This window comes from Mytilus galloprovincialis, chromosome 2 (genome assembly GCF_965363235.1).
Source record: "Mytilus galloprovincialis chromosome 2, xbMytGall1.hap1.1, whole genome shotgun sequence".
NCBI lineage: Eukaryota > Metazoa > Mollusca > Bivalvia > Mytilida > Mytilidae > Mytilus > Mytilus galloprovincialis.
In genome coordinates this window covers 35,876,155-35,900,970 of record NC_134839.1, presented here as the reverse complement: position 1 = coordinate 35,900,970, position 24,816 = coordinate 35,876,155, and the positions used below count along the sequence as shown (strand labels likewise).

At 30.7% G+C, this 24,816-nt stretch overlaps 1 protein-coding gene across 1 annotated transcript; it reads left to right on the top strand.

Moving 5' to 3' along the window:
• The first annotated feature begins 17,744 nt into the window (after window positions 1-17,744).
• Window positions 17,745-20,936, top strand: LOC143062222 (perlucin-like protein). Its single transcript, XM_076233993.1, has 3 exons — window positions 17,745-17,820; window positions 18,663-18,897; window positions 20,613-20,936. The coding sequence occupies exons 1-3, from the start codon at window positions 17,760-17,762 to the stop codon at window positions 20,650-20,652; spliced, it is 336 nt and encodes a 111-aa protein (XP_076090108.1). The 5' UTR covers window positions 17,745-17,759; the 3' UTR covers window positions 20,653-20,936.
• The last annotated feature ends 3,880 nt before the right edge of the window (window positions 20,937-24,816 follow it).

The window sequence follows — 24,816 nt, the reverse complement described above, 5'->3', positions numbered from 1 at the left end:
AACTGCAGACAAGAGTGTAACAAACAAGTTGGGATATATGAATAACTTAAGGTTATCGATACACAGATTACGCTCATTGGAAACGGCAGACAAGGGTTTAACAAACAAGTTGTGATATATGAATAACTTAAGATTATCGATACACAGATTGCGCATATAAGAATCTACCGACAAAGTTTTAGCGAACGAGTTGGGATATATAATCAACGTAACATTGCGAAAACGGAACATCAATGTCACAAAAGGAAAATTACAACAGGGAACACAAATACCTCCTTTATATCGCCATTTCAGTTTTGTCGTGCGACACTAAAATATCTGGATCTAGGAAAGGGCTCTTGTTAGGGAAAATATCAGTTGTTTTCTAATTGTTCGTTTCTGTGTATGTCGCATTGTCGTTTGTTTTTTCGTTGCATTTCAGTGTTTCTGTCGTTTCGTTGTTTTCCTCTAATAGTTGTTGTGTTTCCTTCGGTTTTAGTATGTAACTCGGATATGTTTCTCTCAATCAATTTATTAATTTTGAACAGTGGTATATTTCTATTGCCTTTTCATATAAGATAACTGTTGAGGAAATTACATGTGGTAGGTGTTGGCAGTATATTTAAAGTTCTTGATTATTTTACCAAACAAATATCATCAAGGAAGATATTGTTCAATTCATCAATTATATTAAAATAATACGGATCTTTATTGAGTTGGTGCATAAATCTTCTAAACTGTGATTTCTGAAAATAACATGAAAAAGTCTGCGCAATTGGTGTCCATGGTAACATCTACAACATGATGATACAGTGTATGTACGAAGCGTAGATAGATGTTGTAAAGGGATACTACAGTTATAATCCTTTCATCACCGTTCCAGTAAGTATTATTTCAATACTAGGAAACTACAGAAACATCATTTGTAGACTATTTTATACCTTGATTAAACGATAAATGAAGGTACTAAGGTGTTTGTACAGTATGACAGGGACATACTCTGCGATTATTGTCATTAAATTAAGGTTCGCCATGATGGCCTTTTATATCTATCATAATGCCTCATGGTTTGATTAGTTGACAAGGTATTAATAACAATCAAAATACCAGTTAAGGGAACTGGTGATTGCATTTTTTGAAATAAATAACTACTGATGATGTGTTCCAGATGAATATTCAGTAGGTGTTTTGGCATACTTTTTGCATTTAATTACTATGACATGGTTGGTTTAACTCATTTGAGAGCATACACACGATTCTCGAAATTTGTTTACTCAAAGTGGCGATCTTATTTTCAATGACTTTACTTCTACCAGATTGATGTGTTTTCTTGTTACTTTTCCCAATTATCTTATATAGATATATATTAATCTAAGCTAAACATGTTCTTGCATTGTTATGAAGCACAGTTTATAGCTCTTCAACAGTTTCGGTACTTATACATCTTTGGACTTCAAATGTTTGGCTTTGAGCGTTTCTGATGAAGGTAAATCCAGAAAAGCGCTTCGGACACAACAAATTAATTAACGTGTTGTTTTCAATATTTTATGACCTTACACGGTAATGTCCCGTCTTAATTGTATCTAAGTAATAAATTCAACATCACTTTCTGTTGTTTAATGAATTTTGTTTCGTTAAATAATCAACTATTTTCTACATATGCTGCCGAAATTTACCCAAATGTGCTTTCTTTAAATTAAGCAAATATAAACGGTAATAACTGTCTTTTCCTATAGTTAGACGTTTCAGTTTTACATCGGTAACTTCACACTAAAATTTACGGAAAAAAAGCACGATTTTTCTTTCCTTATTGTTAATTTTCCTTTTTTTGAGTGTATTGTTCCTTTGGTACCATCTTATGGTTTTTAGATATCATCACTCTTTCGCTATGCTCGTGTCTAATGTGATGTTTTTTGGTGTTTTTTTTTTGTTAAATTTAGTTATTACTGATTATTCAGGAATTTCGTTACCACAAATTACTTAAAACCTTTAGTATATTCATCCTTAGATAAAACGATTTTGTTTTGAAGTTTAGTTGCACCTGTAGACATTTATTTCAAACGGAATTGCACATCCTCAATTTTACGGATATGTTGGGTTTTTTTTTAGCCCGGAAACTTGAAAACGATCCGTATAATCTTACCGGTCCTCTATACAAACCTATTCTAAAAGGTTTCTCATAAATTTTGTTTTTAGTAAATTAAAATCAAACTAAATATTATTTTTAAAACATATGCACATTAACATCACACTCTGTCGAAAACGGTTTCTTGCACAATGTCATGTTTTTCTCCAAAAGTTTTTGACATCTTTAACTAAATCCATTTGATGTTTGATCTGTACTGACTGATATGTTTTTATTAGATGCATCCTTTTTTAATTAGCTGTTATTGGCTTTGAACTAGCTGTTAGTAACTGCAATAACTCCTAGATCTGTACTTAGTGTTATTTTGTTGTGAGATGTACAACTTCCTGTACGCCCACTCTGTGTTTTTGTTGTTTCGTTGTTTCCCTCTTATAATTGATGTATTTGCTACGGTTTTAGTTTGTCACCCGGATTTGTTTTCACTCAGTCGATTGATGACTTTGGAACAGCCGTATACTACTGTTGCCTTTATTATATGTAGTTCTATTTCTATCCATCTGACGAGTTAATAATTTGTAACTGTTTTTATAGTTTGTTCTTATGTTGTACTGTAACACCAGTGTCCTAGGTTCAGAGATGGGTCCGATTACTTTCAAGGTAATTTATTAAATTACAATTACTTTGTCATTTCTACGATTAAATTCAATCAATGATTACATAATTTCTGAAAGTGTCTGATTAAATTAATGATAGCATTGGCAAAGTAATTATGATTACATCTGATAACAATGAATTAAAAAAAAAACACAAACATTTTAAATGATGTGAATGAATAATTGTTTAATATAACTATAGCATTTTATGGAAAGGATTTTGTTTGATATATTATAAAACGATAACTTCAACCTTCAACTATTCAATAAACCACATACATACATGAACATTGTGTCACTGGTTATAACCCAATACACTTTATCATCATTTGTTTCTGAATTATTTTGACTTTAATCTATAGCTTTATAAAGAGTTTGCTGTTTGTCTTCTGACCTATTCCAGACTTTATATGTGTTTCAAGGTACAGTTTATGGAAGTTAACATATGGATGAAATAAAGTCGAAGGGTTTGCGCTATCCCACGTGTTTAACACCGCCACATTCTGTATGCAACTGTCACAATTCCGGAGCCTGTAAATAAGTAGTTTTCGTTTGTTGTTGTGTGTAGCATATTTGATTTTTGTTCATTTTTTCATAAATAAATTAGACCGTTAATTTTCCCGTTTGATTTTTTTAACATTTGTCATTTCAAGGGCTTTTATAACTGACTACGCCGGATTGGCTTGTGAACTATAGCTGTTAATTTGATTGTCATTTGGTCTTTTACACCACATCTTCTTATTAATAAAGTTAGTTTCATTATTATATGTAGCATATAAAAGTTGAAATGTCTCTCGGTTTTGTTTACATTATTACTTTAATTTCTTTTTAAATATTTTAACAATAAAGAAAACAAATGTTTATATCTTAAATATGGAGGAACTGAAAAGAGTTTGATAGATGTGCAAGTCTATTCAGACTGAATAATTAAATAAATTGTCAAAACCATAAAGAGCCTAACTATGCACAATATTATTAAATCACTCCATATTCATAGTTGTAAATATAACGGAATTTGATGAGACTGTCGTAAAAGTGAGAGATTTAGCGCTATAAAATCTACATTTGAAAATGCCTGTACCAAGTCAGGAATATGACAGTTGTTCTCCATTGGTTTGATGTGTTTTGTCATTTGATTTTGACATGCGATTAGGGACTTTCCGATTGAATTTTCCTCGGAGTTCAGTATTTTTGTGATTTTCCTTTATTCTAACGTTTCGTCTCTGAGGGTATGACGCGCGTTTGACGTGTTAAATTATAAGCCTGGTACCTTACTATTTTTACCACAAATACATGTGTTATGATGAAAAAAATCTATTCATAATGATATTGTATTATTCCATATTTTACACAAATACATGTGTTATGAAAGGTCAAATGATTTTATGTGACTTTTCCCCCTATATAATTCAACTTTGATTTCTGTCTACTAGATTTGTGACTTATTCCCTTTCCTTTTATAACCGTTTGGTCTAAATCAACAGATAACATGGTTGTATTAAATTAAATTATCTAACTTGAGTGCATTTAAAGTCCAAAATTCTGTGACCACTTTAATGCTTTGTATAACAGATTTTTAATTGAGACATATATTTTTACAAACAGCCTCTTGAATAGCCACTTCAAATTACTCAAGATGCTATAAGTTTCAAAATTTTAGAAAAAAATGGGACATATATGATTTGCATTTGATTTTTCAGCAAATTAATTCTTCTCGTGAAGTTTTGAATTACAAATATTATTTTGTCTTGTGAATTGTGGTCAATTGAGAAAACAATCAAACGAATAAATGGTTCTATCTAAAACTCAGAGCTTCAAGCTACAATGTGAATGCAAATAAATAATGAAAAAAACTTGTTTTCACAACTTATTATAATGGAGGTTATAATAAAAACTGTGGAAAGAATTATGAACAATTTACCTGTGCGGATAAACTTTTGATGAAGGATATCACTTACCCACCTGACTACTCAACAGATGGATAATACTGCATCTCACCAGAAAGCCTTATTAGATTGACAAGCCCTTGATTAATGTTTGAAAAATAAACACTTTGATTTTTTTCGAAAAACTAAGGGTTTTCTTATCCCAGGAATAGATTACCTTAGTCGTATTTGGTACAATTTATTGGAATTTTGGGTCCTCAATGCTCTTCAACTTTGTACTTGTTTTGGCTTTATAACTATTTTGATCTGAGTGTCACTGATGAGTCTTATGTAGACGAAACGCGCGTCTTGCGTATTAAATTATAATCCTGGTACATTTGATAACTATAAACATTCTATTATTGATGACTACTAACAAAATACCATCATTTGATGGTGACCATATCAGTTGAAGACTGGAAGAAATACAACACGATGTACTGTAGTTAAAAGTAAATTAATATGTTTTATTATTAACCTTTTTCTATTTGGGAGTACAATAACAGTAAACTTTCCAAAATCGTTACACGAAAAATATGTTTTGATAATTAGATTTCAAATATAAAGTAATTCAAGAACTAAGAACTAGTTCAGTCACATTAAAAATCGAATTGTTTATTATCACTGAATTTATATTGGATCTTACATCAATCAACCGTTTTTAATAACTTATTATAATAATTGTATCTATTCCGTAGGGAACAAGATATTCGCTATGAATTGAACAGATCGAATCTCTTTCCAACACAAAAACAGTCAAAATATGACAAGGATAATTAAATCACTCATGTAGTTCGAAGTCATTCGGGAAGGACAAAATGAAAAAAAGAAATGCTAGTTTTATTTATTTTTATTCTGTGCAACTTATTATTGGTTTGTGCAATGGAAGGTGGTGGTCTGATCATTGAGAGGGACCGGATAGTTCCAATTGATACACCGGCTACAATAGTACGTTTTGAAATAGCATGCACTTATCTTTGGTTTAAACAATATTTTATTTCAAAAAGTGCACAAAGTATAATTATACAATATAAATACAGGGATTTGGAAACAAGAAAAACTTATATAAATCCGTGTCCCTTTAAAAAATGACAAAATTAGAAACATAGTATAAGAAACTCGTATAATATAATTTTCAATTCTTATTTAACATGTTTATTCTGTGGTTTGCCCGTTACTCAGAAGTCAGTTTGTTCGAAAAATGTGATCAACTCGTATTTTCATAATTATAGTGCATGTAGCTGAGAAATATGTAAATGTTTCGAAAATAAAGTTACATCAAATAAAGTTTCAACATCTTAATCGACATCGACATAAAAATTATTGTTACGGACCAAATGTCCCTGTTTCTAAAATAAATCTTTGTACAACTTTAAAGATATTTTCGTTTTCCTCATCACTGATTAGTTCACTACCTCATGATAATGTTAATAACGCAATATAGAAATTAAGAAAAACGCTTCGGACACACACCACTTAAAGTGTAATTTCTAAGTATAAGTTTATATCTACTGATAGACTGTTAGTCATGAATCATATGACATAATCTCAGAAGTCAGTATTTCAGAGATGTCTGGATTTAAATTACTCATTTCTTAAATTATACGTGATACGTGATTTCAGTAATTTATTATGAGAAATTATAAGAAAACCATTGCTCACTTTTCAGATGTAGATAGAACGAACAGATCAATGGTAATCTGTCGATTACAATGCCTGCATGTATAATATGTGCTTATATCTTGCTTGAATTCGAATTCGAAACCGGTTCTCTAGTACTCACTTTCTTGGTAAAACAATTATCTAGCAGTTTACAAGAAATATACCGGTATGTCGAAAAACAGACTTGGTTGAATATTAAATATAATGCATATTAGAAAAACAATATGTATATTAACAAGCCGGACAATCACACAAAGTATCAAACATTTCACAATGTCTGAATGCATGAGGTCATATTAAGTTATGAAAGTTTGGTAACGTCAAGTAATATCAATATATTTGCAATTTCAACAAACTCTTAGATAGAAATACTCATGTGCATGCCACAATACATTTGATTTTATATATACTTATGTAGTGTACTGGAGATTTTCTGCAGGATTTCCGCAGCCAGATGATTAACTTAATAGTGATTGTTTAGCATATTTGAATTGTGACCCGTTAGAAACTACATACAAATGGGTTGACGGTGTATGTTGTTCTTTCTTATCCATACTTTTGCGAAAGGTAATGATAAAAATTAGTTCATTTATTAAAAGAAATTTCTACATATAACTTTTTGTTAAAATTTAAAGTAGTGTGCATTACTATGTTCTGCATTGTTTACTTTACAACTGTATATAAGTTAAACTACGCTTTCATTTCCTCATGTGGAGCATGACATGCTGACTCTTCCACAGTACTTTAGATTATCGCCCCTTTTTGCGGGGTTCATGTTACAGAGATGTTGCTTTTCTATGTTTAGTTTTGTATATAGTTGTTTTCTTTTGGTCTTTTCCTTCTTTTATTGTTGAAAAAGTGTTGTCAGTTTATTTTCACCACTCTTTCAAAAATATATTACTGTAAATTCAGAAATTATTGCGTGCATTAACTATTGCGATTGTGTCATTTTTTACCGGAATGCAATTGAAATTTTTGCGATATTGAGAAAAAAATGTTTAATTCATATAAAAAATTTCAAAATGCAAGTTGAAATTATTGCGATTAAAACCCTGTCGCATTTTTTGGCAATAATAAAAACCTCGCAATAATTTCTGAATTTACAGTATTAAAAACGGGAGTGTCTCAGGATGTGCAGGTTTAAGAGCGGGAGTGTCTCAGGATGTGTAGGTCTAAGAGCGGGAGTGTCTCAGGATGTTCAGGTCTAAGAAGGGGATGTGCAGGTCTAAGAACGGGGGTGTCTCAGGATGTGCAGGCCTTAGAACGGGAGTGTCTCAGGATGTGCAGGTCTAAGAACGGGAGTGTCTCAGGATGTGCATGTCTCTTGTTATAATTGTCAGTTACAATACATTCGTTTGTTTTAATATTTTGAGCAAAGATTTGTGGATTGCGATAACTAAATTGTGGGAATATTTCATTTCGTTTTAAAAACCCAATTCTGCATTAAAGCAGACAACTGTCCTTATAATGATAATCAATGTATTATTTATGATATAGAAAAGGAAGATGTGGTATAATTGTAAATGAGACAACTCTCCACAAGAGACCAAAATGACCTAAAGAAATTAACAACTATATGTCACCGCACGGCCTTCAACAATGAGCAAAGCCCATACCGCATAGTCAACTATACAATGTAAGTCTGCTATTTTACTAAAGTAAGCTTGTATATATTTTTTCTTTAACGTCTGAATATTTGAGATTACAGTACTTGCTTATGATATTTCACTGACATCAGTATTACTCGCTTACATTAAAGCACTAGAGATCACACAAGAATTTTCTAAAATGTAAACAGATCAGTGAACAGAGCTTTGTTATGTTTATAATAAATAGAGAAATGTTGAGACATACCATACATAGGGAATAATGTAAATACATGATGCTTGTGTTAAACTAGAATCGGTCAAGCAAATATAATGCATTATAATAAATATATTGATTTCGAATATCATAACTTATCCAACAATACAAATGTATTTGTATCGAAATCGATCCTTTAGCAATATTATTCAACGGTGGTCTGAACGACAATATTGTTATATTGTACAATACTACATAAAGGCAACAGTAGTTAAACGATGTGCAAAGGTCACAAATCGATTGAAAGAAAATAAATCCGGATTACAAACTAAAACCGACGGAAACACATCAGCTTTCAGAGGAAAACAGACGAATAACAGAAATACCGAATTAAACAAACAAAAAACCCGTTAAAATGCGTAGAAACAAAGTATTTGATAACAGCTGTCATATTCCTGACTTGGTAAAGGACATTTAAAGAAAACATGGTAGGTTGAACCTAGTTTAATGGCTAGCCAAACCTCCCGCTTTCTGACAATGTTATGAAATATCGCTGTAAAGACAACACTACGTGAAAGAAATACAGCAAAACACACGCAAAAACATTTATCACCCAGAAACACACAAAAAAATAATGTAATAGTCGACACAACAGGCAAACTGCACAACAACAACGAACATATGTCATCAACAACAAACACAACAGGATATGAACATTAGTGACACGCTTACGTAACTAACATGCAATCTCGAACATCTTGTTGCTTATTCTTTAGTTTTCTATGCTGTTTCATGTGTTATATTGTTTGTCTGTTTGTCTTCTTTCATTTTTAGCCAGGCGTTGTCAGTTTATTTTCGATTTATGAGTTTGACTATCCCTCCGGTTCCTTTCGACCCTCTTTTATCTTCCATGTTCATTGATCCTCCTCTCCGTAACGCGTTCCAAATTATATATATAGATTTCAAAACTAACATTTGAACGACTCAAGATGGCGTGTACATCGTCTAAGGCTGATATCAATTATTTAGTAAAAATATGTGTTCACACATTGTTTACATTTTGGTGTTAGACCCTTTTTTAAAGGGACCACATAAATATAATAAAGAATATATTTTTGTCTATCTTTTGCAGAATTGTTCGTGTTGATGGTGAAAACTGGCCAATTAAATGATAAGACAGAAAAAAATTGTTAATTTGTGTATTGAAAATCATCTTTTTCTTCTTTAATCTTATACGGCAACTTATTTAATAAAACAGAATCATGTACATAGAAAAATGTAAAGTATCAAATTTTATAAACAGTTATGTGTGAATATACAGTTAATGATGATATTATTTATTTAACAATTAACAATGAAGGGAGCGAATTAAGGCAAAAGAAATACACACAGTACAACAACATATATATTATTTTTTTAGATCTGCAAACTACACCTTAATATAAGTAAAGGCAACAGAAGCATTCCGGTGTTCAGATGTCATAAATCGATACAAAATTGATTTTGAAGAATATCCCTCTGCCTGCCTACAAATGTTAAATATGTTGAACAAGGCTTTATATATATATATAATATGGGCTATGGGCTATGGGTTGTTCATTGTTAAATTCCGTGTCATTTAATCTCATGTAAAGAGTTGACTCATTTGCAATCGTACCACATTTGTTTTTAATAACATTTATATAGATATGCTTCTGTTGTTAAAAAGAGAGTTGAAATGAAAAACTTCATGTGTCCGAAGCGGGTTTTCTAGGTTACCTTCAGAAGGCTCAAAGCCGAATATTTGATAGCCAAGAATGTATAATTGCCTAACAGTTGAAGAGCTATATGTCCAAAAAAAGGACTTTAAGGAAATAGCTAAATATATCGAAGCTCAACTGTGCCTTATTAGTTTAATCTAATTTTCAATTTGTTACAGGACAATTTAAAAAGGGTTTGTTATAAAAATGTATATATAATTATACCAACATAGCTATTACTCAGCTGGTGATACTCCGGGGAACAGATAGTCCACCAATAGGGACATACATGGTATAATAGTATAATCATTTACGCAAAGAATGTTAGAGATAAATATATTGCTCTTGGTTAAAGGAGTTAGTATAGACTTTGGAGGAATAAAACTAAAAAAATCATAGATAATACAAAACAGAATTATTATCAAAACATGGTAAAGGATCTGTGTTAAAATATAAATCTAAGAGAGCATGAAAGTTATACAACTGTAGACAAAGCAGATTTCAGTAATCTTGGTAGATTTATTTAATAACATAAACATCTGATATAAACAAATCATCTGGTAAAGATACCACTTCGTCCAAAAATAATAGTGTAATATCTATATCACAGATGACGACGAATAAGTTACAATTGTTTAACTAGAATCCAGTCCTCTTTCCTAGAATTAATAAAATTAACAGCAATTTTAATAACACAAAAAATTCGTATTTTCATGCCAGTACCGAAGTACTGGCTACTGGGCTAGTGATACCCTCGGGGACTAATAGTCCACCAGCAGAGGCATCGACCCATTAAAATTTACATCGAGTGTGTACTTACATGATCAACACGATAGGAACCTCAATGGCGTGGTTCAAGTGACAAACATAATAAAGTAGGATATAAAACATTTATTACAAAATACGAAAATATATTATGTTAAATGTAAAAAAAAACAACACATTATACAATAATGCATTTTCAAACTTTTCAAGCATATTGTTATTCTAAACTGTTTCCAAAAATTGATCGCCCTGAAGATCATAAAAAACATTTTATTAAAATAAAGTATGTCAATAAAGGTTTTGATTTTGTAAATATTGCCGGTATTTTTAACGACCATTCTGTTAAAGACCAAATTCCTGGATATTTTGATAATACTGAACTCCCTCTCATTTGTTATATTTACAAGAAATCTACCCGAAAATATGTGTTTAATTATAGCCAATTGTGTAAAGATGTAAATATCACTGAAAATACACCTATGTCGTGTAATTGCAGTAATTCAGAATACACCTATGGACCAATTTCCCATGTTATAACAGGAGACCTTAACATCGTTCGCGACCGAGAGTTAAAATCATTCCTCAGTAAAGGAGCTAAATATCGTCCCCCGTCAACTATTAACTGGAATGAGTGTCGTAATATCATCAACGACTCACTCCGCGCCTACTGTTTGAAATGGGTAAAACGGGAAAAAGCTGACAAAAAATCTTTGGACTCTTTTTTTAATTCAGTAATGAAGATAGTTGATATTCGAATACAACATTTTAAAGAACATTTTACCCTCAACAAAAACTATAAAAACCCTATTTCGCGTATCAAAAATAAACTAACAGAACTAGCCAAGGAATTTGTTTTTGTCCCGGCTGATAAAGCTGCTAATAATATCATTATTGTTTGACGTAAATTTTATATAGAGGTTCTGCAAAAGGAAATCACGAATTCACCAACATTCCAACTGACTTCATTTTCAGAAAACGACATCTGTAACAAACATAAACTTTTAGCTACTTCTTTACAAGCAGAACCAAACACAATGAAAGTCCCAACTATGTACTGGCTTCCGAAGCTGCACAAAAAACCTTACAAATATAGATTTATTTCATCTTCCAGCCATTGTTCAACTACTAAATTGTCTGTTTTACTTACTAGTACACTTGGTACAATAAAAAACCTGATAATAAATTGTTCAAATAAGGCCTTTGAAAATAGTGGAATTAATTACTTTTGGAGTGTCAAAAACTCGTTGGAAGTACTTGATAAATTGCATGCATATATTGGTGATTTTGAATCTGTTCAAAGTTTTGATTTTTCTACCCTATATACCACTTTGCCTCATATTCTTATTAAGAAAAAATTCACATCCCTAATTAACTGGGCATTTAAAAAGTCGGAATGCGAGTACATATGTTCAAACTCTTTTAGATCATTTTTTAGTAGCAATAAACAAAAGAACTATGTCAATTGGACATGCTTTGATACTATTTATGCACTTGAATTTTTACTTGATAACATTTTTGTTCGCTTTGGAGATTCCGTATATCGTCAAGTTATTGGAATTCCAATGGGGACTAACTGTGCACCACTTATTGCGGACCTGTTTTTGTATTGTTATGAGTTACAATTTATGACTAAAATTAGCAAAGACCCATCAAAACAACATTTGATACAAAAATTTAACAATACTTTTAGATATTTGGATGATATATTGGCTCTAAATAATGACGACTTCAGTATGTATACTAAAGAAATTTATCCTGTAGAACTTACTTTAAATAAAGCTAATGATAACAATGACCACTGCCCTTTCCTCGATCTTGATATCTATATCATAAACGGGAAGCTTAATACAAAAATTTATGATAAAAGAGATGATTTTTCATTTCCTATTGTTAATTATCCATTTTTAGATGGTGACGTTCCCTTGTCACCATCTTATGGTGTTTATATATCTCAACTTGTACGATTCGCTCGTGTATGTAACAATGTATTAGATTTTAGCGAGAGAAATTTATGTATTACTGAAAAATTATTACACCAGGGTTTTCGATATCACAAACTGGTCAAAACATTTACTAAATTTTATCACCGGTATAAGGAAATAATTCGTAAATATAACTCAACATGCAGACATCTTATACGTTCAGGTATTTCACATCCAAAATTTTATGGAAATATTCTTTATAAAGCTCAAAAATGTCAGTATTCTCCTCAGAAACTAACAAAACCTTTAAATAGACTTATTAAAAGGGGATATAGTTACGATACTGTTGTCAGGTCATTAAAGATTGCATATTATGGCTTTAACATTGATTCACTGATAGGGTCTTTGCATCGGAACTAAACACATTTATTTCTTAAAAAATAACAGTTGTTGGCATGACACGGGTTATGTTCTTCTCATATATTTTATGATAGTATGATACTAAACCCCTAACGGGAGGGATTGTACCTGATATTCATATGATGAAGACATAATCTTTCAATCAGTTTAATTGAGGTCTGGAGCTGGCATGTCAGTTAACTGCTAGTAGTCTGTTGTTATTTATGTATTATTGTCATTTTATTTATTTTCTTTTGTTACATCTTTTGACATCAGACTCGGACTTCTCTTGAACTGAATTTTAATGTGCGTATTGTTATTCTTTTACTTTTCTACATTGGCTAGAGGTATAGGAGGAGGGTTGAGATCTCATAAACATGTTTAACCCCGCCGCAATTTTGCGCCTGTCCCAAGTCAGGAGCCTCTGGCCTTTGTTAGTCTTGTATGATTTTAAATTTTAGTTTCTTGTGTATAATTCGGAGTTTAGTATGACGTCCATTATCACTGTACTATTATGCATATTTTAGGGGCCAGCTGAAGGACACCTACGGGTGCGGGAATTCTCGCTACATTGAAGACCCATTGGTTGCCTTCGGCTGTTGTTTGCTCTATGGTCGGGTGGTTGTCGCTTTGACATATTCACCATTTCCTTTCTCAATTTTATTAAGAAAGTAAATTTGGAAAATTGTTGTTGACCTTTCAATACAGTGTTCGTATTGATTTGATTTTGTTTATTGTCAATATAAAAACATATCAAACTGTTGTTTTCTCTTCAGTTGACAAATATGATAGAAATATTTCACATCGGATGTTTTGCATTTATCGTCCGACGTCCGTAAACTTTTATTACTTAATAAAATTGAGAATGGAAATGGGGAATGTGAAGAGACAACAGCCGGACCATAGAAGAATACATTGATCTGTTATTTTTCTCAATTGTTGAGGCATATGATAAAAAAGATCATAACATGTCATTTATCTCATAAGATGTATCATCAGCCCTCGGTGAATATTAGCCCTCACGTTTTCAGCTCTTGTGCTGATATTGAACATTGGGCTGATAAAATATCTGATATAAAACATTCCATGTGCTAATCTGATAAAATTATTATAGTATATGGAAATATAAGGATTAACTTTAGAAATCTGTAGAAGTATATGGGATAAGGTTCGTGAATAAAATAATTATATTCATAGACCTTTTTAGTAATATTCAAACATCCAATCATCTTTTACATTTCTCCCGCCCGATAAATTGAAACTATTTGATGCTGACTTTACCAGATTGAAGACATATATTGGAACATGTCAACCATAGTAATTATTTTCTATAATCAACCTTTTCCTTTGGGAATGTAATAACAGGGAACTATACAAAGCCATGACACAACACTTATCCTTTTATAATTAGATTTGAAATATTTAACATAAGAAAATTCAAGTTGAGTGCAGAGTAATTCTTACTGCATTGATGTAACTGTTACATCAATCAACCGTTGGTAACAAATTATTTTGATAATTAAAAATATCCCAAAGGAAAACCATATTTCTGCTATTTATTGAGTTGAATATACCTCTTACCAACACAAAAGCATTCAAACTTAAACAACGATCATAAAAAATCCATTTAGTTTGGAGTCACATGAAGGACAATATGAAAAAAAAATTACTTTTTTTTAATTTTTTGGTTTTGAGTAATTTCATTTTAGTGCGTACTACGAATACAGGTGATATCATCATTGAGAGGAACTCGATAATTCCAGGTAAAGGTGTGACTACTATAGTACGATCTGAGTTAGCATGCACGTTTCTTTGTTTAAAAGACAAGGATTGCTGTTTTGCTAATTATAGAGATTCTACAAAGGAATGCATTGTTGGATTGAGTATGTGTCATGCAGATACTATTAAAGAAATCGGCTGGACATTTCTAAGAAGAGGTAGGATTCAAAATAAAAAAAAAAATTCTTCTCAAATCTAATTATTTCAAAGAAAGATAAATTTCATTTGACATATAAGAAATTGCTTTAATATTTGTTCGGTCTAAGAAGAAATAAACAAAAATATGGTTCACGCATATTAAACCCGCATTTACTTAAACGTGTGCACCACATATTTAATGTTTTTTCGAATAGACTACAAAAAATTACTGTCTTCCCTTATAACTTAATTTTAAATTCCATTTTTAGGAGTAAAAAATAACAACACGTTGATGACATTACGGTCACATATTATTGTTTTTTTTCTCTTCAGTTGACAAATATGATAGAAATATTTCACATCGGATGTTTTGCATTTATCGTCCGACGTCCGTAAACTTTTATTGCTTAATAAAATTGAGAATGGAAATGGGGAATGTGTCAGACAACAGCCCGACCATAGAAGAATACATTAATCTGTTATTTTTCTTCATTGTTGAGGCATATGATAAAAAGATGTCATTTATCATATATAATGTATCATCAGCCCTCGGTGAATATTAGCCCTCGCGCTTTCGGCTCTTGTGCTGATATTGAACATTGGGCTGATAAAATATATGATATAAAACATGCCATGTGATAATTTGAAAATATTACTATAGTATATGGAAATATAAGGATTATCTTTTGAAATCTGTAGAAGCATATGCGATAAGGTTCGTGAATAAAATAATTATATTCATAGACTTTTTTAGTAATATTCAACTATCCAATCATCTTTTACATTTCTCCCGCCCGATAAATTGAAACTATTTGATGCTGACTTTACCAGATTGAAGACATATATTGGAACATGTCAACCATAGTACGGAAGTACATAGTAATTATTTTCTATAATCAACCTTTTCCTTTGAGAATGTTATTACAGGGAACTATACAAATCCATGACACGACACTTATCCTTTTATAATTAGATTTGAAATATTTAACATAAGAAAATTCAAATTGAGTGCAGAGTAATTCTTACTGCATTGATGAAACTGTTATCTCAATCAACCGTTGGTAACAAATTATTTTGATAATTAAAAATATCCCAAAGGAAAAAAAAATTCTGCTATTTATTGAGTTGATTATACCTCTTGCCAACACAGCAACATTCAAACTTAAACAACGATCATAAAAAATCCATTTAGTTTGGAGTCATATGAAGCACAATATGAAAAAAAAATTACTTTTTTTTAATTTTTTGGTTTTGAGTAATTTCATTTTGGTGTGTACTACGAATACAGGTGATATAATCATTGAGAGGAACTCAGTAATTCCAGGTAAAGGTGTGGCTATTATAGTTAGATCTGAGTTAGCATGCACGTTTCTTTGTTTAAAAGACAAGGATTGCTGTTTTGCTAATTACAGGGATTCAACAAAAGAATGTATTGTTGGATTGAGCATGTGTCATGCAGAAACTAAAAGAGAAATCGGCTGGACATTTCTAAGAAGAGGTAGGATTCAAAATTAAAAAAAAAACATTCTGCTCAATTTAATTTTTTCAAAGAAAGATAAATTTCATTTGACATTGCCCCAGAATTTTCGTTTATTTTTATCATGTTGCTGTAAGGCTAGGGTACCTGATGAGGATAATGCCTAGCTAAAATAAAACCTAAACCGAAACACCAGGTAAAATAACATCATCAAATTAATTATTTCTATTATTATCTATGCGTATATATGCGTATATGCGTATATGATTTAACTATTGAATTATTATAAAATAGATACTTGCCTACATAGTTTGGTTCAAAACGAATCTAATAGTAATATTGACCGACTATATCAAATATTTAAATATATCAAAATAAACTATATATATGTTTTTTTTATAATAAGATAATGAGATCTTATATTGATTCTTTGAAGATATATACTGTTACAAAAATATAAAATTTTGTCCTACAGATAATATTGAGATGTTTTGATTGCTTAAGGACTCGGTCTTATTTCAACATCTCGGAAGATTTATGCTTTTACAAGAAAAAGAGAATTGTGTCTTAGGAATTGTGTTGAGATATGTGGATTGGTTAAGGACTCGTTTATTTAAACAGGGATTTGGCTTTTCTTCTCGGTCCCATTTTTACACTCAGTTAACGTGTTCCGGGACGATAACAAACATGGGCTTCACATTTTGAACTTGTTTCTTCCTTTAAGTTCTATAAAACATGATTTTCATTCCACACTCGTTATATCCGGTCGTGTTTGTGTAATTTTAGGATAAACACGCACAATTAACAAATTTATTTTGTTTTCATTACGGATTTCATCTGACTTTTGATTTTTTTATATTTGATTTTTTTTTCACATAATCTCTTTATAAATAAAAGAACATTATAAGTTTTTCCGTACTTCAGGTAGTGCTTACAAGAACAAGGTTTTTTTCTACTTCGGGAATGCAGTGCCTTGGAATGATGCGCAAGTATGTAATCAGAAGAATACAATTATTCGACTACTTATAACATGTACAAGCTGTACAAATAGTGTCGTTGATACCAGTTTTTCAATACAGATGTCATTCATTACATTGAATTGACCTTTATCTAAGCAATAACCCTAACCGTAACCTTGTGAGTTGGCTGTATACTTTATAAAATTGCTTTCCATAAATAGTAAGCTCATTATATATTTGAAAATAAAGTTTTTAATGATATCAATTTTGTTATTTCTTTTTTTTTTAAAGAATGCATTTGATTAAAAATTTGAAAAAGCTACTTTTACCTTAGTAACTGGAAAAAGAAATTATTTTTTTTAAAATATAACCGATAACATGCAACTTTGAAACATTTTGTTTTTCAATGAAAGTGTTAATATTACAACCATTGCAATGTATTATCTATTTAGGGATATTGTTACAGTTTTGGTATGAGACTTGCTACTGTCAGTAATTCAGATGAAAACGAATTCTTGAAATCTCTCACTACTCGTAAGTTATTTTTAAGTTGTTATTTTAGATATAATAAAAAAAATGCGATATAAGAATTTAATAGTGAAAGAACAAAGCTACCGAACTCCGATGCAAATTCAAAATGAAAAGTCCTTAATCAAATAACAAATTCAAAACCTCAAACGCATCAAATCATGGATAACAACTCTCAAATTCTGAAGTTGGTACATACATTTTCTTATGCAGAAGAAGGTGGATTAAACCTGGTTTTATAGCTAGCAAAACCTCCTACTTGTATGACAGTCGTTTTTTGAGCCTATAATTTATTAAGGAAAATATTTTAAACAAGCGTTACAGTGATTATTAGAGTATAATTCGTTCCCTTATAGTTATTGTTGTTATCAGAACAAACATGTTTCATATTAATGCCATTATTAAAGATGCTTTTATGCATAATATGTACTCACATCTTGCTTGAACTTTAAAACTGTTTTTCTAAAGGTTATTGTTAATAAAAAAAAACATCAACTAGCATTTTGTAAGAGAGAGGTATCGATTAAAGATGTTGTTCTGTATTAAATGTAATCTGTGCTTTGAAACAATGCGTATTTAAACAAACCACGAAAAAACAAACACATGTACACTGCAAACAATCTCTTTTCCAATGCATGATGTTAAAAAAACGTTCAGATAGGTTAAACACAGAAAGTGTTAGCAATTCATAGGCAATCTCTCTTACCCCTTTGATAGAAATATTTAGGAGAAATATTAATCCCACAATGAAGATTTACTATATATGCTTATTTCGTTATATTATAGTCTAGTTTTGTTGACCATTTATAATGCCAAAGATATAAAATCTTCTCTTTTTTATATTTCAGAGAGTTCGGGAGTATGGTTGGGAGGTTCAGATTTGTTGCAAGAGGATAATTGGAAATGGGACAAACCAACACGATCGATAACCTATTATGACTGGGGATATTATAATGGGATTCCTCAGCCAAATGATTTATTTAGCCAAGACTGTTTAACATATGGCCTAAGCGATCCGTTTGAAACTCAATATACATGGGATGACCAAACATGTTCAAATTATTATCCGTACTTATGCGAAAGGTAATGATTAAAATAATAGAAAGAGTAAAAGTAATAACTAACTAATACATCTATATCGAGTTATTTTCCTTTCAGAATGACAGGTCATTCATTTGACTAATAAACTAGACGATACCAAGTTTCAATGAAATGTTTTTAATGGCATAAAATAAAGACATGTGAAAGATCTTTTTTTTCCCTAAGATTCAAACTATTTTTTGGTAACACATTTATCCCATTTGATGTTAATCTTATGTTGTTGCCAATTAGGTTTTTAATGAAAATTTACGTATCGCTTCTATAAAAAAAATGAGTTAAATTTAATAAGGCAAATATTTTGTAACACTTTTAAAACAATTAAAAAAGCTTTACAAACACAGAAGAATTCAATATTGTTGATTAATCAGGAAATCGTTCTTTAACCTACATTCGTATAAATGTCAATTTTTCGAGTTTTATGTGTATTACGATTATCTATTCTCGTCAATGATAAAAATGATATTTCACAATTATATATTATTTGCTTTCCAAATATCAAAACACCAAATATTTCTATTACCTTAAGGTAAACAGATACGTTTAACATTGGGAGATGTATAATAGTTTATCTGGATTTTAAATTTTTTAAGTAAAACAATTGTTGCCGGACAAGAAACAGAATTATTTTCGTGTGTAAAATAAGTCATTAAACAACATTGAAAAAAGACGATCCCTTTTAATACATTATCATTTTTAATGGACAGTGATCTTTTTTTAACTTTTATTTCTTAATTATAATTTTTTTCTCACCTCAAAATTGAGCCATCGGGCGTGGTTATAGCAATAGAAATTGATTGTTCACTTAAATTTCATCGGTAAAAAGAGATGCATTTTCTTGTATATATTTGCAAAAGTTAATATTTGTTGACGTTAGAAACGTCAGAGAATGCTTGTTTTCATATAGTTTAAAACACCTCGGGATGTCAGGAATGCCCACATATGTCTATTCGTAATTTAAACTAATTTTGCATCAATGTGTATAGTGTAATTATTAATAATTCGTTTATAGTTTTTTTAATCTATTATGTCCATTTGTTTTTAGAAGTTCTCATTTTCAAAACATACGTTTTTATACATTAGTTATCAGTTACATAATTACCACGAAAGAAAAGCGTCAGACGTTCCAACGATCAATACCTAACTAGATCGTTAGAGGAAAATAAAACATCCGAAGAACAGTAATAAATGCGCTGTTCCATTGCTTTTTGTTTTTTGGATTTTGTTGTTGTTGGGTTGTTTATTTTTGAAGATTGTGTTTTGATTTTGTTTCATAGAGGTATACCCAATACTCTTGGTTTTTCTGTTATACAAAAGTAAAAACATCCTAGAAGTATATTCGTCCGACCGATGATGTTATATTCGAATCTCCTGGTCAAGTCACGTGCTTGAAGTTGTGTTGTTTTACCGATTGACCGAATTTATCTGAAAGATTGAACACTATTTATTTTTCAGACCGTTCATGTGATATTAAGATCGGAATTACCGCTTCAGACCAAACTTCGTTTACTAGTTATAGCTCAGAAAGAACATTTATCGTACTTTATCCTACTTTAAAGATTCCATTGATATCGTCCAAAGCTAATAACAATAATTTATAACTTATATAGTTTCGTTTGTTTAGATACATACGTTTGGCTGTTTATATCTTTTCAAAGGCTCTGCTAACTCAAGGATAATGTTCTTTTTATCTTTTGTAGGATTGTTCGCGTTGATAGTGAAAACTGGCCAATTGAATGAATAGAGAGACAAAAAATGTTAACCTGTACATTAGAAGTTTTTTTTTCTGCTTTAAAAATTGCACGGCATATGTTTTATAAACCAGAATGATGTAACTTGAAAAAAAATTGTTAAAATTGATAAAACTAAGCTGAATAACTGATACATCTGTGACATTATATAATAATAGATGTTACGTTTTGTTCATTATCATGGGGATTTGAGTATGGTTGCCATAATGTTTTATGAGGAACTTGTAAAAGGAAGAATGGTTCAGGATGTACTTAGATGAGATTTAATAAATCAAGAATTTTAAATTGATACTATGAGCCAAAAAGGCATTAGTTAAGGATCAAAATAAGCTAAAATATTGATAGGTCATGAAACTCCTTTTCGAGACATTGGATTTTTAAAGATATGGCTGGAAAAGGCTTACTCGGACTTTTACCTTATAATTTCATTGTACCAGTACTTCGATTCTGGCCTGAAAATACGAATTTTTGTGTTATTAAAATTTGCTGTTACAAAATGATAGAAATTATTATAAATTAAGGAATGTATCTCCCTCATGCAAAGCTCTGATTCCTTCCACGGATTTGGCTATACTTTTTGGACCTTTTGGATTATAGCTCTTCATTTTTTATATAAGCTTTGGATTTCAAATATTTTGGCCACGAGCATCACTGAAGAGACATGTATTGTCGAAATGCGCATCTGGTGCAAGAAAATTGGTACCGTTAATTTTATAACTACTACTGGGTCGATGCCTCTGCTGGTGGACTATTAGTCCCCGAGGGTATCACCAGCCCAGTAGCCAATACTTCGGTACTGGCATGAAAATATGGATTTTTTGTGTTATTAAAATTTGTTGTTACAAAATGATAGAAATTATTATAAATTAAGGAATGTATCTCCCTCATGCAAAGCTCTGATTCCTTTCACGGATTTGGCTATACTTTTTTGACCTTTTAGATTATAGCTCTTCATCTTTTATATAAGCTTTGGATTTCCAATATTTTGGCCACGAGCATCACTGAAGAGACATGTATTGTCGAAATGCTCATCTGGTGCAAGAAAATTGGTACCGTTAATTTTATTCATTGGTATCATATGGGTCTTTGCTTAGATTTTGTTACGTGACCTTTTATGAGCTATTAAGACTTATACGAAAAGATAAACGGGGCAAAATACGTTACCTTGTATCGTATGGAAAAACCCGATGAAGTCTGAACATCTGAAACAAATTCCGAAACCTCATCTAAGTACATCTCTAAGTACTATGGCATATTATATTATGAATGTTCAAGAGACAGGTAAAATAAAGTTTGTTGTTATTTTGTACTTAAAATTTTGTGAAATGTTATTTTGATAGAACAAAGTCTTTTAATGAAGATGTATGTGACCTATGAAACGTTACAACGTCTTGTCCCTTTTAAAGTGCAGAAAATCTGTTGTCAATATTAAATTTAACATTTCGACCTCTCAAAAAACATTACACATTTTGTGTAGAATGTAGAGAAAAACCTCGACCTTATTAAAGATCAGTTAAAACCCCTTCTCAAAGAAGAACACATTCATGCGTCACGCTCGTGTATGTTCACACTTTGTAAACTTCATCTGAGAGTGTACTTACATGAGCCACACAGCAGGTGCCACATGTGGAGCAGAATCTGCTTACCCTTCCGGAGCACCTGAGATCCCCCTAGCTTTTGGTAGGGTTCGTATTAATTAACCTTTAGTTTTCTTTTTTGTGTCTTGTATACTATTGTTTGTCTATTTTTTTCTTTTTTAGCAATAACATTGTCAGTTTTTTCGACTTATGTGTTTGTAATTCCCTCTGATATATTTAAGCCTCTCTTTTTCAAAAAAAGTCAAAAAGTGTTATCTGCTAGGAAGAACCACTGAAATAAACACTTCAAAGTCATCATACCAAATTAATTAAGCAATACGATTAGTCTATTTCTTGCTTCATTAACAACATGTTTTTTGCAATATTGGAGCTTTAAATACATCTAATCGGATATTTTAACGAATATGTCAACTCTTGATAATGACATTTAGATTGAGAATCTACATGTAGGGCGAGGATTTCATAGAAGGATTTGCATATCTGTTATCAGCTGGTCTCGCTTTTTTCAGATTTGGTTTATAACTTTTTAGTTTTGAACTTTCCTATGATTTCGGTGATATTGTTTTTTTTTCTTTTTTAAGTGTCCTTGATGTGGCCATTTGATAAAGGATTTTCTATTATGAACTTTCCATGTATTTTGGTTATTTTCCTTTTTCATAAATTACCCGTTTATTAATTTTGAAATTATAAAAAAAACAAGGTAGTGATTTTCTCAAAGGCGTTCTTGAATCCCGAAAAGTTATTTTGACGCTTCGATTTATAAAATGTTATTTATTTCTTTTACAGCAATAGTTTAATACCACTCCTTGTGGGCTATTTTTTCTCTAAAGGCATCAACAACTTGTGGACAGGTGAAAATAAGATAAAAATACGCTTTGTTATCAAGTTTAAATTACCTAAATTCTTCATTAAATCTTATTTTCTTAAAAGGACTACAGATTATTTAATTGATGAAAACGTTTGAAATTTCAAATTAAAAACAATAAAAGTAAAACTGGTCAAAATCCTTCAGGCAGAAATGACCTTATATGACTGTTTTTGTAGATCCTTTTCGTTACACTTATCTTTCAGTATTTATACACACTTTGCTTTCACATTTTTGACAGTGCACGTCCCTCATAAATTAAATATCAATTCAGAAGTGTGCTTTGAACGCTTAAAATTCTTAAAGTGTTATATTATTATAATTCTTTTCTGATTATGATATATTTAAATTCCATCATGGTTTTTTTGTTGGCACAGCTTTGGTTTTGGAAACTTTTTGTATGTTCGTTGTTTTTTTTTTTTTTGGCTTGAGTAATAGTGTGATATGTTTTTTTTATAATGAATTTGTATGCTCTATATTTTTCTTTTTTTCAACTTATCGAACACTCATCTTTAATTTTACGCTTCTTGGAGACATTCTTTAGAGTAATTAAGCTTTTTTACTGTTATGGTATTACAATTACAACCTAGGTCATATGTTCAGCTCTATAACTTTTTCTAATGAGTTCGTGAGTTCTTCTTCTAAGGGATCGGTCATGTGGATGATTAAAACTGGTCGTTTGTATTCAACCAGAGAACATATTCAACCGAACCTGAATAAATAAAGATGTTATATTATTTCTAAACTTTCTCTGCGTCACTCTGTAAAATGAATTTGAATCTTGGTAATTGAAAATAAGTTATTCAATTTAAAGAATTACATTGACGGTACCAATTATTATGTGCTAACCTTCTTTGTTACATTTGTTTGTTTTTATAGTGATTAAGATGACTACACAATCTTTTCTTCTATATTCCTTTTTTTGAGATTTTTACCTATTTTGTCTGTTTGTTTTGTTCACACATCGTTGTCAGTATAATATAATTTGATGCGACTGTCATACAAGAGATAGATTAAGCTAGCTATAAAAACCGGGTTCAATCCACAATTTTCTACATAAGAAAATACCTGTACCAAGTTAAGAATATGGCAGTTGTAATCCATCCGTCTGATGTGTTTGAGCTTTGTGATAAGGGACTTTCCTTTTTGAGTTTTCCTCGGAGTTCAGTCTTTTTGTGATCTTACCTTTTTCTGGTACAATATTATTTATACTCATCTTTGATTCGTTTGACTTTCTATTTTAAACAAAGAACATAAAAAATCCTATCTTTAAATTTTGCTTAAACTGTATAAATGACGAGGTTTTCTGGAATGATTTTTTATAACTCTGTCTGTCAATATACATCATTTATTTATAACAACCACCCTACTTATCTTCTTAACTCCTTTATCTTAATTGGTTTGTAATAGGAACCTAAATTATATATTTTTATTTGATTTTACTGGTCTTTATTATTTTTAAGAGAAATAAAACGTGATTACATGTGAGATAAGTTAATGAAGTAAGAAAATAATTGATTTATATTAATCTAAGGTAAACTCAATAATTTTCCGTCTTTTAAACCTTGAAGATTTCAGGTTATTGACCATACACATGTCTGATGTTAGATACTGAAAAACATATTGATGTGTGTATTATAATTGATATAATATGTCTTTATAGAGGAGAAGCGAAAACATACCAAAAGGA